Source organism: Pantherophis guttatus, chromosome 3 (assembly GCF_059756535.1).
Source record: "Pantherophis guttatus breed Tessera chromosome 3, ASM5975653v1, whole genome shotgun sequence".
In the NCBI taxonomy this organism is placed as follows: Eukaryota; Metazoa; Chordata; class Lepidosauria; order Squamata; family Colubridae; genus Pantherophis; species Pantherophis guttatus.
The window spans coordinates 192,497,102-192,518,151 of NC_142065.1; the positions used below are offsets into that span (position 1 = coordinate 192,497,102).

The 21,050-nt window shown below is 37.5% G+C and overlaps 1 protein-coding gene across 1 annotated transcript in view; it reads right to left on the bottom strand.

Annotated features, from left to right (window-relative positions):
* LOC117668346 (nardilysin-like) overlaps nt 1–21,050 on the bottom strand; it is a 56,600-nt gene that overhangs the window by 9,369 nt on the left and 26,181 nt on the right. The window contains exons 10-24 of the mRNA XM_034422182.3: nt 20,151–20,220; nt 16,904–16,981; nt 15,717–15,837; nt 14,847–14,905; nt 12,259–12,313; nt 11,968–12,072; nt 11,317–11,440; nt 10,427–10,513; nt 9,559–9,678; nt 8,725–8,776; nt 7,136–7,286; nt 5,648–5,775; nt 4,701–4,863; nt 3,575–3,606; nt 213–351 (exon numbers count right to left, since the gene is read on the bottom strand). Of these exons, the coding sequence (XP_034278073.2) occupies nt 213–351; nt 3,575–3,606; nt 4,701–4,863; nt 5,648–5,775; nt 7,136–7,286; nt 8,725–8,776; nt 9,559–9,678; nt 10,427–10,513; nt 11,317–11,440; nt 11,968–12,072; nt 12,259–12,313; nt 14,847–14,905; nt 15,717–15,837; nt 16,904–16,981; nt 20,151–20,220 (1,484 nt within the window). The remainder of the gene's footprint in view (nt 1–212; nt 352–3,574; nt 3,607–4,700; nt 4,864–5,647; nt 5,776–7,135; nt 7,287–8,724; nt 8,777–9,558; nt 9,679–10,426; nt 10,514–11,316; nt 11,441–11,967; nt 12,073–12,258; nt 12,314–14,846; nt 14,906–15,716; nt 15,838–16,903; nt 16,982–20,150; nt 20,221–21,050) is intronic.

Below are 21,050 nucleotides of genomic sequence, written 5' to 3' on the forward strand. Positions count from 1 at the left end.
GATGCTAATTATTTTCTCCTCAAAATTTAATATGGAATCATAGGATAGATTATATGAATGTATTATTTTCATATGATGCAACAGTTTTTATTTATGACTAAAAGTCAAAAATGAACAGGTACAAGTGTCACATGATAAAATAGCTTAACAAGCACAATAACCTGATATAAATACAGCTTAACATCCATTTCAAATCCTGAGGTAAAATTCACCTGGTAATAGACTGTGACATCAGTGTTTGCATCCCCAACGTGAAGAGATTTCACTTTACATAGGATGTGACTATTAGGCAACTCTATCACTCGAAACTGAATGGGACATGGGTGTATTAGAGGACGGAACTGCAATTTTCTGGAGAAGGAAGGAGACCAAAATAAAAAAAAGAAACAAAGCAGTTTATATGGAAAAACTATTCTACATATTAAAATCTCCCTAAAAAAAGCAGTCCAACTTCCTGGTTATGTTTTTTGATATCTCATTTTTTTTCACTGGTAGGTGAATAATTACAGCATCCTCTGCTCACTACAGAATACCTTATGCCACCAGGCTTGAAATTTTGGGATTAGACAATTGAGAACTATGCCGCCTTTGGTCTGACCTAAGCGTAGTACACAAAATTATCTTCTACAACGTCCTATCTGTCAATGACAATAATACACAAGCACTCAATAGATACAAATTTAAGGTAAACTGCTCCAAACTTGATTGCAGAAAATATGACTTCAGCAACAGAGTGGTCAATGCCTGGAATGCACTACCTGACTCTGTGGTTTCTTCCCCAAACCTCCATAACTTTAACCTTAGACTGTCGACTGTTGACCTCACCCCATTCCTAAGAAGTCTGTAAAGGGCATGCATAAGCACACCAACATGCCTACCATCCCTGTCCTATTGTCCCCATTTATTCGTATCCTTATCCTGTATTCATAATCATATTTATACTTATATCTGTTATCTTATACGTGTTTGACAAAAAAACGAATGAATGAATGATTAAATAATTTTTAAAAAATCCTCAAGAGGATGAGGGGACCTTGGTACTCTCTGAGCTTAGTTGGTTTTTTGCAGATGTTTCATTACCCAAACTAGATAAATCATGAATGCACTAGTTACCTAATGAAACATCTGCAAGAAAACAACCAAGCTCAGAGAGCACAAAGGACACTTCAACCTTCATCTACAAATATTTTCCTTTATCGATATGGGAGTTTGTAGCACTTTGAAAGAATCTTTTTCCTGCCAGAGAATCAGCACATTGATAGGTAAACAAAACTTGCTCAGCTTTCCTTTGAAAATGCAACCAAGGAATGAGGCAGAAGTCAGATGCGTTGTAGGTCCAAAACTCAGTCAAAGCAGTAGAAAAATACAAACCAGTTTGATTCCAAGTAGTAGCAGATACAGGGAAAATTTTTAACAGAGGAGAACACAAAATATTCATATTTCTAGCAGTGGGTCATTTTCTAATGGCAAGCTATAGCACTCAGTCTGCAATTGTTATTTAGAAATTCAGAAATCTGGTTTATGCAGCAGCAGTTCTAAAAAAAACTCCTAAGTTTCTATTCCCAAGGAAGAAAGGCTGTATTTTCCTGCAATCTCATACTTCTGCATCTTTCAGTAATCTGGCTTTTGACCTGCTGCCACTCTTATGGACTGAGATGGTGCTTGGGGGTTTCCTGTATGCAACCTGAGGTTTCAGCTACACTGGCAGAACAGACCAGTTTTCCCTCCATCTGCTCTGTTGGGTCCTGTCTCTTAGCCCATATCAGTCTTCAAAAGACCCTGCCCCACAGTTTCATTGCTGTATCATCTGACAAAGGTCATAATCAAAGGTATGTTTATGTAAAGAAAAAATCCACAATGCCCTTTGAAGTTCTACACAATGAGGTCTCCTTGCTTCCAAATATTAGAATGGGATGACTGCACCATCTCTTCTGAATAGCATAGCATAGCATAGCATAGCATAGCATAGCATAGCATAGCATAGCATAGCATAGCATAGCATAGCATAGCATAGCAGAGAATAGAATTATTTATTGGCCAAGTGTGATTGGAAACACAAGAAATTTGTCTTTGGTGCATATGCTCTCAGTGTACATAAAAAGACAAGATACATTTGTCAAGAATCATAAGGTACAACACTTAATGATAGCCATAGGGTACAAATAAGCAATCGAACCATACTAGGAAACAATCAATATAAATCGTAAGGATATAGCAACAAGTTACAGTCATACAGTCATAAGTGGGAGGAGATGGGTGATAGGAACGATGAGAAGTTTAATAGTAACAGTAATGCAGACTTAGTGAATAGTTTGACAGTGTTGAGGGAATTATTTGTTTAGCAGAATGATGGCATTCAGGAAAAATCTGTCCTTGTGTCTAGTTGTTTTGGTGTGCAGTGCTCTATAGCGTCATTTTGAGGGTAGGAGTTGAAACAGTTTATGTCCAGGATGTGAGGGGTCTGTAAATATTTTCACAGCCCTCTTTTTGTCTCATGCAGTATACAGGTCCACAATGGAAGGCAGGTTGGTAGCAATTTTTTTTTCTGCAGTTCTAATTATCCTCTGAAGTCTGTGTCTGTCTTGTTGGGTTGCAGAACCAAACCAGACAGTTATAGAGGTGCAGATGACAAATGATGAATAATAAATGTAGTGCAGGATTTGATTGAGGCTTATACTATACAGTCAGCAAAGCTCCCTGCTATGGTGATGTGGAATCTACTTTGCTGGTGTATAGTATAAGCTCATGGAAACAGTAGATGGTTTACAATTAATATGAAAATTATGCTGGAATTTTAAATTAGCCAGTTAACCAACATCTTGAAGCGCACCCGGAAGACAACTGGAAGCCAATGCAGCTCACGCAGGACAGGTGTCACATGGGAGCGCCCCCTCGCTCCCATAATCCCCCACGCGGCCGCATTCTGCACCAGTTGGAGCCTCCGGGTACTCCTCAAGGGGAGCCCCATGTAGAGAGCATTGCAGTAGTCCAGGCAGGAAGTGACGAGTGCCTGAGTGACCGTGCGTAAGAAGTCCCGATCCAGAAAGGGACACAACTGGCGAATCAGGCGGACCTGATAAAAAGCTCCCCGGGCCACGGCCGTCATATGCTCTTCTAAAGACAGCCGTGCATCCAGGAGGACGCCCAAGTTGCAAGCCGTATCCGTGGGGGCCAATAACTCGCCCCCAATAGCCAGCGATGGCAGCGATTAAATTAATGCAAGTTGACATCAAACAATACAAAATAATATTTATAGTTTGAAAAAATCTGGAATTTCAAAGCTTTTTTTGCTAATGAAGATAACTGCTGGAACATATTTTTTTAAAAAAATAGAGAGATTTAAACAAGTGCTATAATACTGCAGGTGTTCTTAAAGAAATGCACACAAGCCTAATAAATAAATAATACAACACAACTGTACTAAATGTATACTAAAAAGGCTGGTAACTATAAAGAATTAGGTTTCCAATGCAAATGATGGTTTAGTGTTGTGAAAATAATATTAACTACCATGTAGTTCTAGCAAAAAAAGCTGTCTTTTATTCAATAGGGCGAATCAAATTGCAATACTTACCCAGAGATATAATTCATAAACTCCTTTGACTCCTAAGAGATAAATTGTGAAAGGTGATAAATTTGAAAAAAAAAATAGGCAAAGTGATTTTGTCCCAATATTCAACAGTTTTTGCATCAAGATCATGAAATCCCCGGACTATAGGCTAGATTAATAAAACTATATAGGAAAATTTATTCTAAAATATTTATTGATGTCATTATTTTTATTTATTTATTAAATTTGTTGGCTTCCCATCTCACCACAACATGGCTCTGGGCAGCTTACAACATTAAAATGAAACTATAAATATATAAAAACATATTAAACAGCAATAGCACTTAGAGTTGTATACCACTTCATAGTGCTTTACAGCCTTTTCTGAGCACTTTACAAAGTCAGCATATTGCCCCCAACAATCTGGGTTCTCATTTTACCAACCTTGGAAGGATGGAAGGCTGAGTCAACCTTGAGCCTGTCAGGATCAATAATAAAATCAAATAAAACAATCAAATACAAGTTATAAATAAAGATGGGGTTTATTATTATTTAAAAAGTGTTACCATTTAATAAATATCTAGTACAGGGGTGTCAAACTCAAGGCCTGCGGGCTGGATCCGGCCCACGGGATGCTTAAATCTGGCCCATGGCGCCAGCCTGGGAATATCAAAGGACTGGCCCATGGTGCCTTTGCCTGCCAAAAATGGGCCACACAGAGACCTCATGAAGCCCCCACGTGGCCTGTTTTTGGCCTCCCTCACCTCCAGCTGCACTCTGCCTGCCAAAAATGGGCCACATGGAAACCTTGCAGGCCCTCTGCGTGGGCCATTTTTGGCTGGCAGAGTGCTGCTGGAGGCCAGGGAGGCCAAAAACGGGCCTTGTGTGGGCTTCACGGGGCTCCATGTGTCCTGTTTTGGCCAGCAGAGTGCTGTGTCCATCCCATCTCCTCCCCGCTACCCCTGCCCCCCCACCCTGCCAGCCCACAGAGAACTACAATGCTGATCTGGCCCTCAGAGAAATCCAGTTTGACACCCCTGATGTAGTAGAACACATAGTTTGTAAAAGGGTATAAAAGTTAGAGAGTCCTAATTCTTGGTACCAGCTGATGACCTTCATCATACCATAGCTAAGTGGATTTTGTACTCACATTTTGTGTAAAATTTCCTTGGACAAGTCCTTCTATCCACAGGTTTGATTTGAAAGCACCCACAAATTTGGTCAGAGATGCTATAGAAATACCATTAATCAAAGTTTGATATTTCTCTATTAATGACCATCTGCCATGCTCCAATATTGTTAGTCGTATGTCTCTGAAAATTCCCAAATGAAGATGTATCAGTAAATATGTATCAGTTCTGGATTTTTAGTTTTTTTTTTCTTAATGCTAAAAGCATCCTAATAATCTAACTCCATTCATATGTCGTTCAATTAGGTACTGAGGCAAAATTGCTTCCACTCCTCTCTCGGTGTCCCACCATGAAACACGTGGAACTTCTATATGCGAACATCCACTTACTCATAAGAGGACCAAGCAGAATATTTGACTATAGTGTGTTCCATGATTACAGGATTTCAATGCTAGAGAAAATGCACCTCTATAACAGAAGGTGCATAATGTGAACTCACATTTCTCTATCCTAACACATTATGTAACGTTGTTCAGAACCTTTCCAAAATTTATCACCAATTGGTGACAACCTTGATGTGACAAACAATTAAGTATATGAGAGGTCATACATTGAGAGCTAATTGCCTGAATATACTTTTAACTAGAGAAAATCAAATCTAGTTTTTGTTCAGTTATTGTTCACATTTGTTACCTTGATTCTAATTTTTGAAATGCATCTTCTGGTTTTTAATTTGTTAATATGTTAATTTGTTTGTTTAATTCAATGCCAAATGTTTGTTTTGCCTGGGGAAAATTATAGATTGCACATATTGTCTATGGATTCAACCACTACCCCACATCTTTACACTCATAGGCTTGAAACTAATTTTGTTGTTATTTGTTTTGTTTTTGTTTTAGTGAATTTATACAATTAAGCTCCAACGTGGTCATTTTTTTCCATGAAGTTAAAACTTAAAAACACTCACTTGGCCAGTGTATCTGTTTTGATGAGATAATTAAAATATGATCTTTTCAGTTGCTCTGTTATTATCTGAAAGTTTGAAGGTGTGATCTTCAATTCAGATAAATTATTGATTATCAACTGAAACAGCAACTAGAAAGAAAAGCAAAGATTAAGTAGAGTAGCATTTTATGAAATAATAAAAGACTAAAGATACCATATTAAGCATCTCACAACTCTTGGTCCAAAGCACAAACATATCAATCTATATGCTGGATAGTGAAGGATCTAAAATCCAACATCAATTAAGAGGTGGAACAAAGAAGGTTCAATGTAATCATAATACCAGCCTTCAAATATTAGTAAGGCCACATTTTGTAAAAATAAGCAAGCCTCTAATAGGCCTCACAAACTTTCAGAAATCCAAATCTGCTCCTTGAAGTGAAGAATAAAATAATGCAACCCACCCTTAAAATGTAAACGTTCAAATCAACCCATTAATTTATTAAATAAATAAAATCACTGAGCTAAACATTTCCATCTGCCATTCCTGGGGACATTATGAATTCTTCCCTCCATCCCATTTAAGACTTGGAGCCTGACAAGGTACAAAAAAATGATTGTCTTGTTTTGGTCTATAATGGCACAAAGACACAAAAATAATGGAATGTTGATTATTTATATAGATCAGTAAACATAAATCAGGAATAAAATCTCAAGAATACATTTGAGGTTTGCAGTATATTATTCCTATGCATAGAATTTAGAGAAATCAAATATCCCAATTTCCAGCTAGACAATCTTAGATAAAAGGATGGACAGAGTTATTTGTAGCCAGACAACCAACCAAGATAGCAAAATTTGATTTAGTATACACCAGTGTTTCTCAGCCTCAGCCTTTAAGATGGGTGGAGTTCAACTCCTCATGCTGCCTGGCATTGATTTATGATGTCTTTCACCAAGGATTAGGTAAATAGTAGCAACAGGTAGTCCTTGACTTATGACTCCAATTGGAAATTTGGTTGTAAGTACTTACAGTCATAAATTGAGGCATCCATCTGATCAGGCCTGGGTTTTTTGGGGGGGGGGTTGGGACATTTTTCATGATGGCCATTAAAAGAATCACATGGTCATTAAGCAAATAGTACAGTCATTAAGTAAACATATTCTTCCAAAACATGGGCAAAAAATGTCACAAATCATGCTCACATGACCTCAGAAAGCTGCAACTGGTTGTAAAGGCAAGCTGATTACTAAGAACCCCAAATCTAAGTCATGTGACCAAAGAGGAGGACAAGCAACATTTTACAATAGCTATTTTACAATAGCTGGAAGTACTTCATGAGCTGTTCTGGGCCACTGTAATTCTGAACAATCATAAAACAAATGGTCATAAGTTGAGGACTACCTGAACTTCCATGTCTTATCCTTTCAATTCAGATAAGTTGTCGTTGTTTTAATCTTTATGGTCACTGGAATGGAAGTAGATTATGAAGAAGTAAGGATCACTCACAGGTAGCTTGTGGTTAAAGCCTTTCACTCGAATGGTCAAGCCATGCTCTTTAGCCATCACTTTATATTCCAACTGAGCAACATCGGCTTCATATGCTGGTTCAGCAAGGTTATGGCTGAGGATGCTTACAAAAGTATCAAAAAGCACCATGCTAGGTGAGGGGAAAATGAAGTGAATTAACGTAAGTTGAAGTCTATCTTCATATTTTACAGGAGAAACAGAAAAGTGGCTGCTCTAAGACTAACATTACAGATTGTCATTTCCATGGGTCAATTTCCCTGTGACACAATACATTTGGGAGATTCAAACTGCAATGGGAAAAATATAGCCATTTCCAAAAATTACAGACATTTTTGTCCCAAAGGTGCTTTTTCGATTATCCGGTTGCCTCTTGAAAAAGTACCTTTGGGACAACCATGACCTGAATAACTAGGAATCTCCATAGACATACAGACGTTTTTACATTTATGAGCTTTTTCTCTCTTCAAGATCTACTGAGTGAATTTAAGCTATAGAAACAATTATCCTTGTCTTTATGTGTTCTAGTGCAAAACTTTGGAGTGGTGGCTTCATTACAACAAAGATTCAAACGAATTCCTTTAAACTTCTCCAGAAAAAAAGAAAGACTATGAAAGAAAACTGAGAGGAGTCTTTGGTAAGTTCTGCAGATCTTTGGTAAATTCTGCAGATTAGCCTGGCTAGGTGGCTCATTGGCTAAGACTCTGAGCTTGTCGATCAGAAAGATCATCAGTTCAGCGGTTCGAATCCCTAATATAGGTCTCCTGCGTGAGCAGGGGGTTGGACTAGATGACCTCCAAGGTCCCTTCCAACTCTGTTACTGTTAGATCAAAACATCTCTCAACCTTCTTTTGCCGTCTTGGTCAAAAGGCTTCCAGGCTAGATGACTTTGACAAATGACACTTTTAAGTAATCTTAATACTTTTTGAAGTTCTTCCAGATCAGCAAGTTCAATGAATCACATAGTGTGCACTGAAGCTAGCAAATTTCCTGAATGCTTGTTAAGCTCCTTCCAGGGTAGATAGCTCTGAGGACAATCTCAAAGCCATGCAACCTGAAGCCCCCTTTCCATGTACTGAAAGATCTTCAGATCTCAAGGCTTTGGTGAACACTGAATCCATCTACCCTAGAAAACATAGGATAGAGCTGCAAGGAGCCTTCTAACCACAATATTTTGGTTCAAGGTCTTTGCTTAATCAAATCAAGACTTTCTTATTTCATCAAGCTGGCCTGACCTAAGTCTTTCCCCCTTTTTAAATGAGGAATTACTTTTAAAATTTAAATTATTGGGGTTTTAAATTTGTTCAGCCAAATTATTTAATTCGTTTTATTTTATTTTAATTTTTGTATTTATATGTTTTATTCTATGGCTGTTCACTGCTATGGCTGAGTCCTTCGGGAGTAGGGCGGTATATAAATTCAATAAAATACAAAAAAAATAATAATAATAGAAAAAGCAAATCTAAATCACTTCATAAAAAGGCCATATATGTATTATTGCAAACTGACAAGTGAAATCTCTTATCATCTTTAAAAATCAGGGCAACCAGTCAATTATAAAAAATGCTTACTTCAGTGGAGACTGTAATATTATTGGTGATACCAGGTAGAAACAGATAAATCCTGGAGAAAAATGTTGGAAAGTTGGTAAAGCAATAAGAATATAAAAATTGTGCTGTTTATGTACATACATCTATATTTTTAAAGAGTCACTGAAATCTCTTCTACACCAGTTGAGGGTTGTTCAGTTAGATCAAACATCACAATTTTATGCTTTCTGAAACCATTACTTTTAGTGATGACCATACTTGAAGATCCTCATGATGATGATGATGATGATGATGATAATCTGTCTGTCTGTCTGCCTGCCTGCTTGCCTGCCTGTCTCTCTCTGTGTGTGTGTGTGTGTGTGTGTGTTTGTGTGTGTGTGTGTGTGAGAGAGAGAGATGGAGAGAGAGATGGAGAAGGGGGAGGGGAAAAAGCAGAAAAGGGAAGACAGACAAATAGAGACACATAAACAATCTTCCCTATGCCCAACATTGCCCCCAATAGCAAACACTAATCAATGGGTGGAACTGATTGTTAACACAAGGTTTTAATTTCAGTTGGACAAAATGGTTGTTTCAGGAATTTATAGTAAGCAAATGCACTTTAAATATGTCAATTCTTTGGGTAGATTTACCTTAAATCACCTTCTTGTTAAGCTTTTATCCTAAACTCTTTTCACATCTCTTTTCCCAAAGGATGCATTGAGAACAGTTTTTCCATGACAAAGTGCTCTCCAAAGTGCTGATTGCTTTGAGCAATTAATTAAAGGACATTAATAGCTTGATGAGATATTTTACTATACCTTTTCTATAGATGTAATCTAAGAAGTGTGATTCATTTGTATTTATACAACTTACCTTTGGGGACGCCAAATTTATTGTCTTCCTTGTACCATAGGCACCCTTCACGTGTGTTTATTATTTTAGTAGGATATTCTGGAGCATGGATATTTGTTTCTTTCACAGAGAAATCTGTGGCTAAAATAGGGGATAAAAGTGGCAAATTACTATACTGAGGATGATATTAATTCATGGACTTGGTTGCCTGCTACATTGCTGCATAAGATCTTCATAAACTTAATATGAATCTCTGGACGTACAAACTTCTATAGTTACTTCCTAAAGTTTTGACTACAATTTCCAAAATTCATGCATAATTTCCTACTATTTTCAGGGAAAAGCATTCAAACCTGAGGTTTAGGTTAGTTGAATTTTTTTGGGAAAAAATCCTTGTCCCGTAAACCTAGAGTGGGAAGCACTAAAGGGAAGAAGAAAAAAAATATTGGCTTATGTATCCAAGTCTATTAATCGTTATTTGTTATTTATTATATTTATAGTCCTTGCTCCCCAAAAGATATTCGCACTACCCAAGGGTGAAATCCGTTCTGACAGGTTCTGGAGAACCGGTAGTGGAAATTTTGAGTAGTTTGGACAACTGGCAAATACCACCTCTGGCTGGTCCCAGAGTGGGGTGGGAATGGGGATTTTGCAATATCCTTCCCCCAGGAGTGGGGAAGGAATGGAGATTTTGCAGTATCCTTCCCCTGCCACACCCACCAAGCCATGCCCACCAAGCCACACCACGCTCACCAAGCCATGCCCACAGAACCAATAGTAAAAAAATTTGAATTTCACTAATGTGTACAATAGTGGGTTAATAGTTTAACTCAGTGCAATAATAAGAACACTATTAAACTGAACAAGACTATGTGGTTGTAGTACTAACCTATATATTTATTTTCTTGTGGCAGATGTAAATCTGAATTCAGAGGGAAATCAGTGTTCCACAACTTGCTCCAATATGGGTCAATGTCTGTGAATGTAACACAACTCAGAATGAACGCTTTAGTAGAGAATACCTCAAGATAAGAATTAGCCTTAGATTCTGTGCTGCACAGAATTTAGCTTCAATTAGACTCAAGCAATCTTCCAGTTTTCTTAATTTTAATTCTATAAGCTTTTTAAATTGTGCATACAACCCTCCCTCTCAGAGGGCAGCTAGATGCTTTTAATACCAGAAACACCACAGGAAAAGAAGGAAGCTGTCAATTTTGTTTCCCAAATCTCAAAATTTTTTCTTTAATTCTTTATTTATAATAATTATTCTTTAATTGCTTTAATTTTGTTATTTAATCATAATTTGTGAACTTTTGTTCCTGTGCTTACTTACTCTTGAACCCTTGACTTTTGGATTGGGTGACTACTAGACTCAGCACTCTGGCTTATGGATCGTATTTGGATCACTCTCTTGCTGCTTAAACTTCAAACAGACTTATTCCGATAAGCTCTCTTTGCGCAGACTCTGGTTTATGGTATTGTCTACTGTTATCTGCTTAACACCACAGAAACTGTGCCTGCATGTGCATGTTTGCAAACTGAGACAGGACACAGTCAGCATGGCCAATGCCACAAGACAGCAAGAGCTACCAACATGCTCCACGCCATAGGAATAAAATGAAAACTCTGAATTTTGAATTCTGCAGGGAAATTCTTGTAACTTGTAAACAATTCGTATGGAAGTTAATGCAGCAATTTGTACCATTAATAACATCTTTGCTCCAAGATGTTTTGAAGCAGATTTTTACAAACCAGTAATAACACAAATGGCCACTTTACCTAACATACAATATTGTGTCCCAAACCACTTTTCTTTCTTGGAGCATTGTCCCTCGTGGGAAGGAGATAAGAGGAAGATGTTTACTTTTTCAGGAGTGAGATGATTAAGGGCATCAGCAATGATCTGCAAATATAATAGATAAAAGAATAACTCAATCCATTCTCTGTTAGTCAATTTTTCATAAAAGTTGCCTCTTTGTTCTTAAACGGACTTTTTTTAAAAAATGCCATGACATAAGAATTATTATGGGAGGTGGAGGATGGGATATTATCAATCCACTGAAACTCACTGGCTGATTGGTTAGGAATCTGATTGTATCTACCTACACAATAGAAATTAAAATCTTACTATTGCCACTAGAGCTACACTTTAAAGAAGCTTCACTACATTTTGGATCAGGAAATGTACACAAATATTCTAACTAAGCAAAACACTTCTTGAACTTAGCATTAATGTTTCTAGAGCAGACTCGTCAGCTGAAGCCATCTAGATGCCTTCAATGTACAAAATTTAGATTTCTGAGCTATCATAAGCTTTTATAGAATTCTAAGAGTTGCAATCATATATCTGGATGGTGCCAGAGTGGAAAAGGTGATTCTAGAGTGATTTTCCTTTCACTTTTTTCCCAGACACATGTGGGCTCCACTTACTTCAGCATTATATTCCATCAGTAGTTGATCTCCTGTTAGTAGGTCTTCCTTTTCAAAGATGTGCATATTTTCACATATATTTTCCACAAACTCAATTGGGTCTGTCTGGAGATATGGAAAACACGATGAAGAAATAATAAAAGTCAGAAGATTAGAGTTTCTTAAAACGTAGTCTTGAAACACAGCACAATTCACAAGGGTTAGAATCATTTGAATTCCATTATCTAAAATAATGTGCCAATATTTCCAGTGAGACTGCAGGCATATTGGAAACTGGAAGCAAACGTATACCTGTTCCTGGAAACAAAATTCATTAGCTTCAATCTTCTGAATCTCTTCCCATATTCTGCAAAACAAAAAGTTGGGTCACATAGAACAGCTGTTCCCCATCTCGGTATCCTTGAAATGTTTGGCCTACAATCTCAAACATTCTCAACAGTATTTGTAGCGGTTGTGCTATTCTTGGACCTTAAATCTACACATCAGAAAGATACAGGTTATCCTTGAACATGCCCACAATTGAGCCCAAAATTTCTGTTGCTAAGTGAGATAGTTGTTTAAGTAATTTTACCCCATTTTACTATCTTTCTTGCCCCTGTTGTTAAGTGAATCACAGCAGTTTATTAAGATACTAACATGGTTGTTAAATGAATCTGGCTTCCCCATTGCCCTTCAGAAGGCCACAAAAGGTGAACGTGGCATACTGCAATTGTCATAAACATGAACCAGTTGCCAAGTATCTGAATTTTGATCATGTGACCATGGAGATGCTGCAATAGTCATAAGCGTGAAAAACAGTCATAAATCACTTTTTTCAGTGTCATTGTAAGTTTGAGTGGTCACTAAACGAATGGTTGTAATTCAAGGATTACCTATATACAGGCTGGGACTGGTTGAAACAGAAGGCCGTTTTTCTACACTACTATTCATAACTTTGAATCATCAGGTGTTAGAAAATTACGTAGAAAGTGTGAGCTCAAAATAAACAAAAATTAAAGCCTGCTTTTCATGACTGCAGAAGAAAAACACCTTCATTCTGGGTGCACTGAATATGCATGAGAGAAAGAAAGAGGGGTTATCATGACAGATTACAATCTTGGCCAATGAATGTTTAATTTATTGACTGTACAAGCTTGTTAAGACTGAGTTATGGACTCTCCGAAGTTATGGGCTCTCCAAATAAATCTGCGTATTTTCTGAATTACCAAGTTGGCATTCAAACCAACTCTTCACATACTAAGATTTGCTATCATTATGTTTCCCTAGATATATAACCTAGAAGACAAAGAAATGCCCAAATTTTGAGCACTGTGAAATGTTCCCCAAAGTTCTCAATGCTAGATAATATAGTACTTTGGAGGAGCTAAGATCCAGTAGAAAGTGTATCGGAGTCATGACATATTGATTACACCCCCTTGTTTTAGATAGGTAAGTCCTCAATTTTTCACAAAGGTGCTTTTTCAAGAGGCAATTGGATTTTCTTATTTTTCTTTGAAGACGTTTCGCTTCTCAGAAGCTTCTTCAGCTCTGACTGGATGGTGGGGAATGGAAGGATTTATATTCCTTGTAGACAACTGGTCATTTGCGTACTTTTAGAGAGTCGTTGAGGTCATTTGGACCTCACACTTAGCTCACACTTTAGCTGTTTCCTCAGGATTACCTGAGTAGTGCAAATGAGTGAGGTGCCTTCTTAGAACTACTGAAAGCACTGTGTTGTGTAGCTCATTTTGAGCTACACAACTTACGATCACATTTGGGACCAGAATTTCCATTACTAAGCAAGGCAGTTGTTGAGTGAATCATGCCTGATTTTATGACCTTTTTTCCCCGTTTGTAATTGGGAACACACAGTAATTAAATGAATCCAGCTTTCCCCATTTGACTTCCTTTCAGAAGCTAGCTGGGAACGTCACAAACAGCAATCACATGATCCCAAGCCACTGCAATCATTATAATACATGTTGGTTGCCAACACCTGAAATTTGATCATGTGACTGTGGGCAGTGGTGGGATTCAGCCGGTTCTGTCCAAAGCAGTAGTGGCGACTGAGGGAGGCTCTGCCCACCTGCCCGGATGTAATGAGTGACTACTGTGCATGGGCAGAAGGCTCTGCGCATGCACATAGGCCAGTGGCGGGTTGCCCCCGGTTCGCACTGGTTCTATAGAATTGGTGGTAAAACTGGGGGGAGGCTCTGCCCACCGACCCTGATGTTATCAAAGTGCTTCTGCGTGAACGAAGTGAGCGCGCGCATGGCCCCACTGCAAACCAGTAGTAAAGGTAAGTAGAACCCACCCCTGGCATAGGCTCTCACATTTGCAAACCGGTAGGGAAGGTAAGTGAATTCCACCTCTGACTGTGGGCATGTTATGACAGTCTTAAGTGCTAGAACCAGTCATAAGCCACCTTTTCCCATGTCTTTGTAACATCAAATGGTCACTGTTGTAAGTTGAGGACTATATGTATTCTTTCTATCTGTCACTTTTGTAGGATATGAGAAATAGAGACATACGTTATGGTTTTGAACAGATGACTAACACCTACATCAAATAAAATTTCACTTTTGTTGGAAGGAATGCCTTTTAGAGATCTATTCCTTATTAATATGAAATATTATATAATTATTTATATAGCATTGTTTATAACTGCTGTCAAAGAGATTATCCTGCACATTTCAAACACTATTACTGCATATCTTGCATATGTTGATTTGATTCGATATATAAAACATGATGATTTGATCTGAAGATTAATATGTTTAATATGCATTCTTAAATCTTTGTTATTTACAGCATCAGTTACAATATGTACTGAAAATGTATTAAACACAAAATAAGAAATGACTAGCAAAGTCATAACATTTTAAAAAATATGTAAATACCTTTTCTCTGGCCCATTTTTTTGCAACATCTTTAAATACTGAAATATAAGATGAATAACCTGAAGATAAAGAAATGGATGCAGTTATTTTTGAGGCATATTTGACTACAAAACAGGGCAGCATTCACAACTAATAAGCCAGGATTAATCTTCTAGACAAACAAAAAAATCCCCATACTTTAGCCATAACATCTGATAATTTCTGATATCCTATGGTTCTGGCATCCCCAATCAGAAATTATTTTCTCCATAAGCATTATCTCACTTAGCAATGATTGGTAGTACAAATTGACTAAGAATCTTTTCTCTGAGATTTTAGATATTTTTAGTATGGATGGTAGTGTGCTTTGATGATATGCCCAATAATGGGTTAATTCTACAGTTGGAAAAGAAAAATATTATTTTGTGGGATTTTTGGCTGGACCCTATGGAATTTTCATGAATTCATTTATGGCTCCAACAGATCATAAGTATAGACTATTGATGAAGACTTATGTTATGGAGGATCTAGTAACCGGAACTGATTTCAGATGAATTGTCCATTTCCTCTCCTTCATTACTGATAAATATCTCTAAATCTCCAACAAAAATAGTCTTACTCAATTATTCCCAAAAGTGTAACTAGTTGCAAAATAAGAATCTTCACTCCTTGCTTCATCTTCTGTAATATTGTCCAACACTAAAGCATTTATAAATCTCTATTAAATGCAATTTACACTTGAAGATGACAGAACATCACAAACATTTGGAATCTAACCCATTGTATAAAGAAAATAAATACTAATCTTCTATTCCTTTTCAAGTTATTTCATTGATCTTTGTGGAATTTACAATACAATAGTATATCGGAATAATAATAGTAATAATTGACCTCATAGAAATATTTAAGGCCTTCATCTGTCAAAGTCACTGAAATGCTGAAGATGGAATAGGTAGAGTTTTGTTCGAATCCTGTCTCACCATTTCCTCCATATAAAGCAAGAGCCCAAAACCTATTGTGAAGGTAAAGCCGTGATTAAAGTAAGTAAGTAAATATTTGAATTGTAAATAGTGAACATTAACTAAACATTTAATCGGGTTATATTCCTAAAAGTGGGTTCTTGCAAAGTAGGTTTTCAAAAATATAAATATCGAATAACAATTGGAAGAGACCTTGAAAGTTTTCTAGTCCAATCCCCTGCTTAGGCAGAAAACCCTATACCATTTCAGGCAAATGGTTATCCAACCTCTTCTTTAAAATTTCCAGTGTTGGAGCATTTACAACTTTTGGAGGCAAGTTGTTCCACTGATTAATTGTTCTAACTGTCAGGAAATTTCTCCTTAGTTCTAGGTTGCTTCTTTCCTTGATTAGTTTCCATCCATTGCTTCTTGTCCTGTCTTAAAGTGCTTTGGAGAATAGCTTGACTCCGTCTTCTTTGTGGCAACCCCTGAGATATTGTAACACTGCTATCATGTCTCCCCTACTCCTTCTTTTCATCAAATTAGACATATCCAATTCCAGCAACTGTTCTTTATATGTTTTAGCCTCCAGTCCCCTAATCATCTTTGTTGCTCTTCTCTGCACTCTTTCTAGAGTCTCAACATCTTTTTTACATCGTGGCGACCAAAACTGAATGCAATATTCCAAGTGTGGCCTTACCAAGGCATTATAAAGTGGTATTAACACTTCAAGTGATCTTGATTCTATCCCTCTGTTTATGCAGCCTAGAACTGTGTTGGCTTTTTTGGCAGCTGATATGATAAATAATATTGCGTGCCCTTTAATATTCTCAAAAAGTTACTTATATTAAGTGTTTGGTACTATGCATGTACATTTAATGAATTACTTAATCAGTATATAGTCTTTCTAATCAACTAAAAAGTAATATATTTTCAAAAAGCATCGGTTGATAACTGCAGAAAGGTTAAGGTTAGGGTTAGGTACATGATCTCAATCTTTGACACACATAATGGTTTTACTTTGGAACAATTTTGCTCCACTCTTACTTTTTATAATATATATAAATAATTTTATAGTATTTATTTATAATATTTATAATATATAATTTTTAGACATACTTTTTCCTCAGAATGGAGAGCACACTTCCGCTGCCTTCATGTCCTATCAGCCAAGAGATATAATGCAGTGGCTTCACCCTAAAAATTTTGAGGAGAAACATTATGCATCAACTTATTTTAAAAGAGCTTGATTAGAAGAAGGAATGTTTCCTTTATTTATTTTTTTAAAAAAATCTGTATTACTTTTCTGTACATTCAGTAAATATTACATTATTTCAGATTAGAAGGTCACCTGGAAGTCCAGTCGATGGAAAAAGCTCAAATTCTAGTCTGTTCTGGTAATCAATGCTATGTTAGGGAGGATTAACACTAAATTTAAAAGCTGTGTCATTTATTATAATTGGAAAATATAATATTTTATTGAGCCACGGTGGCGCAGTGGTTAGAATGCAGCACTGCAGGCTACTTCTGCTGACTGCTGGCTGACTGCAACTTGGCAGTTCAAATCTCACCAGGCTCGAGGTTGACTCAGCCTTCCATCCTTCTGAGGTCGGTAAAATGAGGAGTCAGATTGTTGGGGGCAATAGGCTGAGTCTGCAAACCACTTAGAGGGGGCTGTAAAGCACTGTAAAGCGGTATATAAGTCTAAACGCTATTGCTATCACTAATATACAGATAGTCCTCAACTTACAACCACAATTGAGCCCAAAATATCATTGCTTAGCAAGGTAGTTGTTAAGTGAGCTGTGATCCATTTTTATGACATTTTTGCCACAGTTGTTAAACAAATCACTGCAGTTGTTAAGTGAAACATGCAGTCATTAAGCAAATCTGACTTCCCCTGTTAAGTTTGCTTGTTGAAAGCCTGCTGGGAAGGTTACAAATGTTGATCCCATGACCCCAGGACAGTGCAACAGTCATAAATACATGCCAGTAGCCAAGGCCCCAAATTTTGATCATCTGACCATAGGGATGCTGCCACAGTTGTTAAGTGTGAAAAATTGGTCACAAATCATGTTTTTTTCAGGGCCGTTGTAATTTGAATGGTCACTAAACGAATGGTTTTGTGTCAAGTACTACTTGTAGACACACATTCAAAGTTATCAATAATTAAAAGCCAGGAGGTTAGGTTTGTTTTTTATAAAACTATATAAAGAGAACGTGATGGTCTCGTCTTGTGCTCTGTTCCCCCATGATTGGGTAGATGCCTCTGGGAAATGTTTTAGGTAATTGTGTGGTAGTAACAATGTTCTGTTGTTCCACAGCAATTTTGTGCCTCTCCCAAAGCCATTGACAATGTCAACAGGACATTGTGAAATTCTACTTCAGAGTCATCTGGACTGTGGCCATAGAAACATACATACAGTAGTGGCCAAAATTGTGGAAACATTTTGGGAAAAGTGTATTTTTTAAAACTAGCTAATAACATCACTTTTTTTTTTTTGGAGCAGTACCCTAAAATTATATATCAATGGAAAGATAATAATCTCTTCGGCCGAAGAGGTTGCAGAAAAAAATGCTTTTAAAAGCCTCTGACGATCCCAGCTGAGCCGTGCGATCATCAGAGGCTTTTTTTTTTACTTTTAAAAGCATTTTTTCGGCGGAAGAGGTTGTAGAAAAAATGCTTTTAAAAGTTTTTTTTTTTTTTAAAGCCTCTGATGAGGTGGGCGGGGTAAGTGAGTGGCGACCAAGCCGGGGCCCGGTTCGGGGGCATGGCCAACCAATGTTATTACCGGTTCTCCGAACTACTACAAATTTTTACTACCGGTTCTTGCAAACCTGGAGCAACCCACCACTCGACTGGCTCTACGTGTAGAGTAGTCCTGTGTAAAGGCCTCTTTGAGATGCCTAAAGATAAAATATCCTTAGCAGCAGTGCAGAAGTGGCTTGCATCGTATGAATTTTTAAAAATTATTTAAATGCTAATTAAATTTAAATACAGGCAGTTCTCAACTTACAACAGTTCATTTAGTGACCATTCAAAGTTACAACAGCACTAAAAAAAAGTGACTTATGACCGGTTTTCACACGTTTGTGTGACATTTTTCACACATTTTATGACTTTTATAGCATCCCCAGGATCATGTGATCAAAATCCAGATGCTTGGCAACTGGTTCATACTTACGGCCATTGCTGTATCCCAAGGTCATATGATCCCCTTTTGCAATCTTTTGACAAGCAAAGTCAATGGGGAAATGAGATTCACTTAACTTATCAACTGCAGTGATTCACTTAACAACTATGGCAAGAAGGGTCATAAAGTGGGGCAAGACTCACTTAGCATATGTCTCACTTAACAACAGAAATGTTGGGCTCCATTGGGGTTGTAAGTCGAGGACTACCTGTATACACCTACATTGAAATAAATGGCTGTCGTACTTGTTAAAGTGTGGCCTGTGGGATGCCATTCAGAAATAATATGTGGCTTTTAGTCTACAAAGCTCATTCTGATGCACAAATGCCATAGACTATAAACTCATCCTGGACCTCATTCCAGAGTGGATATGATTCCTAGTGTGAACAAAACCATCACATCTCCCTTCACATTAGATGTATTCAAAGCCTTGAATGGTGCAACTGCATCTACTCAGTTGTCCCAATGCATTAGAAATATATACTATTTAGAAACAAGTAGCCATATTAAACCTCAGAACTATCATGAGACAAAGGCCTTCAGCTAAGAAGACAATGGCAACTCCATCTGTGTAGCTTCTGAGTAAAGAACATGGACATATTCATATAAATCAACAGGATTTGACCTTGGCTCAAGGGGCACTTAATTGACAGAGACTAGTGAAACTATTAGGTCATACAATAATAGGAAAAAGGAACTCATATTCATGGGGTGTTCTAATCAAAAGCAGGAGGCATCTGTCAGTTCTTGAAGGAATTAAGTTAGGACTGCTCAATTTCACAAAAGATCTTCTTAATATCTTATGATGTCTCTACTTATTCTCTTGCCCTTTCCCAAATCATGTTTCCCAATGCATATAATTGCCCTCCAGAGACAGTTGATTAGTGACTTGATTTGGAGTTTATTAATCTATTATTTATTCACTGCATTTAAAATGAACTGGATATTCATTTCACTGGGGCCGTGCATCCTTAAAACCTGTTTATTTTGCATTGGTCGATGACTAATAAAGAATTGAACACAGCTATTCATTATTGCTTTGTATAACAGGTCGGGGAATAGAAGGACTCAAGACAATAGAAAATAATATTCTTAATTAAGTGATGGATGCAGATCTGACTCCTCGTCACTGAAATATATAAATGGAAGATTGTCTAAATTCCACTCCTTACTTGTAATTCTTTTCCTGTGGGGGAAGAGCCCAAGACATGTTCAAAGAATGTATTTCTTTCACTGGAATAACTGAAACAGGATAAAGGGGTTAATATAATATATTCAAAAGGGTGGATACTCTTGAATTTGAAAAAATAGGTAAGAAGCATAGGAAAGGTTATGGGGGAAAGAAAGCCAAAGATCTCTGCTGACCAAGGGATCAAGGATCTTTGGAGACCTCTTACTTCCTAAGAAGAACATTATAGCAAGGTGAAGACCAGTCCTTATATTTGTTAGACAATGAAGACCTCTAAGGAATTTGTTTTTCTCCTGAAGTTGTGCACTGTTGACTTATTTATTGGCCATGCACCACTGTACCAGCTGCTGTTAAATTAGGACACCACCAAAGACTTGATCCGAAGAGAATTCAAACATCACATTTTAGTTGATAACTGAATTTAAGAATTTATTTCATTTTTCTCTTCACATCCTTCTCTTTCTTTTTCTACTTTGCTTAAGGCAGGGTTCATCTCTGTTTTCAAATGGCTATTAATACTATAGGACAGGGATGGCGAACCTTTTAGACACCGAGTGCCCAAACTACATACGCGCGCATGCCCAAACTGAAAAGTGTGCATGCACGCATGTGTGGACATGCACATCTGAACATGTGCATATGTGGACATGTGCATTCACAGACATGTGTGCATGCGTAGCAGAGACCCGAAGACCAGCTGGCCGGTGGGAGCAGGGCATCCTAACACTGGCAGCAGGGAAGAGGTAAGATCTTTTTCTTTCATGAGCTTCTGTTTCATCGTTTGCAGGGAAACTGAAGCTCACAAAAGAAATGCCACGGAGAGCTGACCTGGGGCGACGGCACGCATGCCACCACTAGCATGCATGCCATAGGTTCGCCATCA